The sequence below is a fragment of the Salmo salar genome, chromosome 29, assembly GCF_965601325.2.
Source record: "Salmo salar chromosome 29, fSalSal1, whole genome shotgun sequence".
NCBI classification, from domain to species: domain Eukaryota; kingdom Metazoa; phylum Chordata; class Actinopteri; order Salmoniformes; family Salmonidae; genus Salmo; species Salmo salar.
The window spans coordinates 44,168,258-44,174,257 of NC_138319.1; the positions used below are offsets into that span (position 1 = coordinate 44,168,258).

The window sequence follows — 6,000 nt, forward strand, 5'->3', positions numbered from 1 at the left end:
ATGTACTGATTGACAGAGTCACTGGTGCTTCGGGCTTTCATTTTATCTTGTAAGCAGGAATCAGGAGGATAGAATTATGGTCAGATTTGCCAGATGGAGAGTGAGGGAGAGCTCTGTATATGTCTCTGTGTGTGGAGTAAAGGTCATGCAGAGTTTTTTTCCCCTCTGGTTGCACATTTAACATGCTGGTAGAAATGAGGTAAAACAAATTTGAGTTTCCCTGCATTAAAGTCTCCGGCCACTAGGAGCGCTGCCTCTGGATGAGAATTTTCCTGTTTGCTTATGGCCGTATACAGCTCATTGAGTGCCGTCTTAGTGCCAGCATCGGTTTGTGGTGGTAAATAGACAGCTAAGAAAGATACAGATGAAAACTCTAGGTAAATAGTGTGGTCTACAGCTTATCATGAGAGACTTAATAAACTGACAGCGATCTCTTATCTCCACCCCTCCTTCTCCTCTCATTCAATTTATCCTCTTCCTCCTCTCTCCCTCCTCGTCTCTCCCCCCTCTTTTTTCCTCTCTCCACCTCTAACCCCCTCTCCCCCTCCTTGTCTCTCCCTTCCCCCTCCTCTCTCTCTCTCCCCCCTTCTCCCCTCTAACTCCTCTCTCTCCCCCTCCTCCTCCTCTCCCTCTCCCTCCTCTCTCCCCCTCCCCTCCTCCTCCTCACCCCTCTCCCTTCTCTCTCTCCCCTCCCCCCTCTCCCACCCTACCCTCCTCTCCCCTCTCCCTCCTCTCTCCCCCTCCCCATCCTCCTCTCTACCTCCTCCGCCCCTCTCCCCCTCTCCTCCTCCCTCCTCCTCCTCCCCCTCCCCCTCTCCCCTCTCCTCCCCTCTCCTCCTCCCCCTCTTCTCCTCCTCCTCTTCCTCCTCTCCCCTCTCCCTCCCTCCTCCCCTCCTCCTCTCCCTCCCCTCCTCCTCTCCCTCCCCCTCTCCCCTCGTCTCCCCCTCTCCTCTCCTCCTCTCCCTCCCCCTCTCCCCCTCTCCCTCCCCTCCTCTCCTCCTCTCCCAGGTGCAGTCTGAGATGAAAAGGAAGTGGAGGCGGTGGAACCTGCAGCACTACATGGGTTCTGACACCAGTAAGCACCAGCACCCCTCTATGGGGAACAGTAACGGCACCAACTTCTCCACTCAGATCTCAATGTTGAGCAGCTGCAGCCCAAAGACCCGCCGAGCATCCTCCTCCTGCCAGGAAGAGTCCTCAATGATCTGACCACACATAGACACACACACATAGATACACACACACACACTCATAGACACACACACATAGATACACACACACATACATAGATACACACACACACACACACACACACACACACACACACACACACACACACACATAGATACATAGATACACACACACATACAGAGACCTACACACATACAGAGATACAGAGATACACACACACACACACACATACAGAGATACACACAGGTACAGAGATACACACACACACACACACACACATACATACAGAGATACACACACGTACAGAGATACACACAGGTACAGAGATACACACACACACACACACACACACACACACACACACACACACACACACACACACACAGATAAAAAAACACATACAGAGATACGCACACACACATCCAAGCACACACTCAGTCAGTCAGTCAGTCAATCACACACACAAACACACCTGCCTTTCACACAATGAAGTGTCTGTCTGAATGTAAGGATGTTGGGGAATGTGAAAGTGCTGCTTCCTGTTGTGTTGTGAGATAACGTTCCCTTGGCCACACAGAACGTCTCTCCTGATTTTAGAACATTTGGACTGTTCCTGGAATGTGACCTGATGGAACACCGGAGAAACCCCACGGGTGCCTCTGGGAGCATTGGAACACCGGAGAAACCCCACGGGTGCCTCTGGGAGCATTGGAACACCGGAGAAACCCCACGGGTGCCTCTGGGAGCATTGGAACACCGGAGAAACCCCACGGGTGCCTCTGGGAGCATTGGAACACCGGAGAAACCCCACGGGTGCCTCTGGGAGCATTGGAACACCGGAGAAACCCCACGGGTGCCTCTGGGAGCATTGGAACACCGGAGAAACCCCACGGTGCCTCTGGGAGCATTGGAACACCGGAGAAACCCCACGGGTGCCTCTGGGAGCATTGGAACACCGGAGAAACCCCACGGGTGCCTCTGGGAGCATTGGAACACCGGAGAAACCCCACGGGTGCCTCTGGGAGCATTGGAACACGTAGTGAGAACGTAGTGAGAACCATACATTCTTATGGGCTCTCCCTGTGGTGCTAGGTCCTGCTGGTTCCTACCTGCTTCCTGTTCCTGAGTGGAGGACATTATGAGGACCACAGGACAGGGGCCAAGGACAGGACAGAGCCCAGGACAGGGCAGAGCAGAGCCCAGGACAGGGCAGAGCAGAGCCCAGGACAGGACAGGACAGAGCAGAGTCCAGGACAGAGCAGAGTCCAGGACAGAGCAGAGCCCAGGACAGGGCAGAGCCCAGGACAGGGCAGAGCCCAGGACAGGACAGAGCCCAGGACAGGACAGAGCCCAGGACAGGGCAGAGCCCAAGACAGGACAGAGCCCAGGACAGGACAGAGCCTAGGACAGAGCAAAGCCCAGGACAGAGCAAAGCCCAGGACATGACAGAGCAGAGCCCAGGACATGACAGAGCTCTAATCAGGGACAGCTGAGGACAAGAGAGGACAGGACAGTGCTAGGTCTTGCTGGTTCCTACCTGCTTCCTGTTTCCTGGTTCCTATCTGGTTCCTGTGTGGAGGACATTATGAGGACAACAGGACAGGAGCCAAGGACAGGACAGAGCCCAAGACAGGACAGCCCAAGACAGGACCGCCCAGGACAGGACAGAGCCGAGGACAACTCAGGACAGGAGAGGACAGGATAGAGGCCTGTACAGTTTAGGACAGGATAGGAAAGGACAGGACAGCTTGGTACAGGACAGGGGGGAATAGGAAGGGAAGGGAAACCGCCTCGGGCCAGTACCTGTCCAGAAGAATTTGAATCTGTGAAAAATACATTTCAAACTTTTATAATCCCTGATGCTTTACCAAACATTACAGCTGCTGACTGGAATATGAAGTCAAATCAATCCCTCACTCCCCCTCACTACCACTCTCCCCCTCTCCCTCACTACCACTCTCCTACTCTCCCTCACTCCCACTCTCCCTCACTACCACTCTCCCCCTCTTTCCCTCACTCCCCCTCTCCCTCTCTCCCACTCTCCCTCATTACCACTCTCCTACTCTCCCTCACTACCACTCTCCCTCACTACCACACTCTCCCTCTCTCCCACTCTCCCCCTCTCCCTCATTACCACTCTCCTACTCTCCCTCACTCCCTCACTCCCACTCTCCCCCTCTCCCTCATTACCACTCTCCTACTCTCCCTCACACCCTCACTACCACTCTCCCTCACTACCACTCTCCCTCACTACCACTCTCCCACTCTCCCTCACTCCCCCTTTTCCTCACTACCACTCTCCCCCTCTTCCTCACTACCGCTCTTCCCCTCTCCCCCTCTTTACATTTACATTTACGTCATTTAGCAGATGATGGGTTTGGATGGAGCTCCAGACCAGCTGATAGGATGCTGAATAGTGATGATGGGTTTGGATGGAGCTCCAGACCAGCTGATAGGATGCTGAATAGTGATGATGGGTTTGGATGGAGCTCCAGACCAGCTGATAGGATGCTGAATAGTGATGATGGGTTTGGAGTAACATATGCCCTTCTCTGCACTATCATTCTCTGCATGATCGTTCTCATATAGTTAGGCTTAGCTAGCTAGCTGTTAGGGTTAGCTGGTATAGACAGCTATTTGGGTTAGCTTGTATAGATAGCTGTTAGGGTTAGCTCATACAGCTAGTTGTTATTGTTAGCTCATACAGCTAGCTGTTATTGTTATTGTTAGCTGGTAAAGCTAGCTGTTATTGTTATTGTTAGCTGGTAAAGCTAGCTGTTAGTGTTAGCTAGTATAGCTAGCTGTTATGGTTAGTGTTAGTTTGTATAGCTAGCTGTTATGGTTAGTGTTAGCAAGTATAGCTAGCTGTTAGGGTAAGTGCTAGCTGATTTAGCTAGCTGTTAGTGTTAGCTGATATAGCCATCTGTTAGTGTTAGCTGATATAGCTAGTTGTTAGTGTTAGCTAGTAGATAGCTGTTAGGGTTAGTCTTAGCTGGTATAGTTAGCTGTTATGGTTAGTGTTAGCCAGTATAGTCAGTTAGCTATGGTAGTATAGCTTGCTGTTCGAGTTAGTGTTAGTTGATATAGAGTTGTTAGGCTTAGTGTTAGTTGATATAGAGCTGTTAGGGTTAGTGTTAGCTGGTATAGCTAGCTGTTGGGGTTAGTGTTAGATGGTATAGCTAGCTGCTAAGGTTAGCTGATATAGCTAGCTGTTAGGGATAGTGTTAGCTAGTGTAGCTGGCTGTTAGGGATAGTGTAGCTAGCTGCTATGGTTAGCTGACATAGCTAGCTGTTAGGGTTACGGTTAGTCGGTATAGCTAGCTGTTAGTGTTAGCTGGTATAGTTAGCTGTTAGGGTTGGTGTTAGCAAGTATAGCTAGCTGTTAGTGTTAGCTGGTATAATTAGCTGTTAGGGTTGGTGTTAGCAAGTATAGCTAGCTGTTAGTGTTAGTCTTAGCTGATATAGTTAGCTATTAGGGTTAGTGTTTGCCAGTATAGTTAGTTGTTAGGGTTAGTGTTAGCTAGTATAGCTAGCTGTTATAGTTAGTGTTAGCTAGTATAGCTAGCTGTTAGTGTTAGCTTGTATAGCTAGTTGTTGGGGTTAGTGTTAGTTATGGTAGTATAGCTTGCTGTTTGGGTTAGTGTTAGTTGATATAGAGCTGTTAGGGTTAGTGTTTGCCAGTATAGTTAGCTGGTATGGTTAGTGTTAGCTAGTATATTTAGCTGGTATGGTTAGTGTTAGCTAGTATATTTAGCTGGTATGGTTAGTGTTAGCTAGTATAGCTAGCTGGTATGGTATGATATAGCTAGTTGTTAGTGTTAGCTGGTGTATCTAGCTATTAGTGTTCGCTAGTATAGCTAGCTGTTAGTGTTAGCTGGCATAGCTCCTGAGTGGTGCAGCGGTCTAAGGCACTGTATCTCAGTGCTTGAGGCATCACTACAGTCCCTGGTTCGAATCCAGGTTGTATCACAGCTGTCCGTGATTGGGAGTCCCATAGGGCGGCGCACAATTGGCCCAGCTTCGGCCGGTGTAGGCCGTCATTGTAAATATGAATTTGTTCTTGACTCACTTGCCTAGTTAAATAAAGGTTAAATAAAACATTTTGTGTGTGTGTGTTAGCTGATATAGCTAGCTGTTAGTGTTAGCTGGTATAGCTAGTTGTTAGGCTTAGTGTTCGCTGGTGGAGCTGGCTACATTTTAATAAAAGCTTGATGAAGTTTTTACATTCCTATGTGAATATTTATGTTCATTTGAAACGTTTTAACATTTTGATGACGATGCTGAAAAAAGATTGAAGCCTCAAATCGCTGTCCCTCACTAGTGTGTGTGTGTGCGTGCGTGCGTGCGTGCGTGCGTGCGTGCGTGCGTCTTTTTAGTGTGATGCAGCTGTGTATCTGCCAAAGTACCTCTTATACGTTCTCATAATCAACAATGTACTTTACTGTGTTCAAACTTCGGATATTTGATCAAAGTGTTTAATTGATCATTTATTTTCAGTTATTGCTGGCATGGTCATTATGAATTATGTGAAAATAATATTGTAAACAGTCCAATAAGACACAGAGTTAACAACTATTTTAATTGTGTAGTAAGTTTTGTGTAGTAAGTTTTAATTGTGTATTAAGTTTTCCAGTATAAAACCTGTGTATTCACTTGTGTTTTTAAAAAGTTTATACAATGTTCAACTTGTTGCTAGAGAACTGGATGTTGTTTAACTGAATACTATGATTCTATATTGTCTTTCTGAAATGGATTCTGCTGAGTGCATAATGCATGCAGCACTAGTAACATTATGAAACAGTATGTAAA

At 48.3% G+C, this 6,000-nt stretch overlaps 1 protein-coding gene across 1 annotated transcript in view; it reads left to right on the forward strand.

The window, feature by feature from the left end:
- Window positions 1-1,308, forward strand: part of LOC106590716 (vasoactive intestinal polypeptide receptor) — a 165,339-nt gene extending 164,031 nt beyond the window's left edge. The window contains exon 13 of the mRNA XM_045710828.2: window positions 1,009-1,308. Coding sequence (XP_045566784.1) covers window positions 1,009-1,209 — 201 coding nt within the window. The 3' untranslated portion in view covers window positions 1,210-1,308. The remainder of the gene's footprint in view (window positions 1-1,008) is intronic.
- The last annotated feature ends 4,692 nt before the right edge of the window (window positions 1,309-6,000 follow it).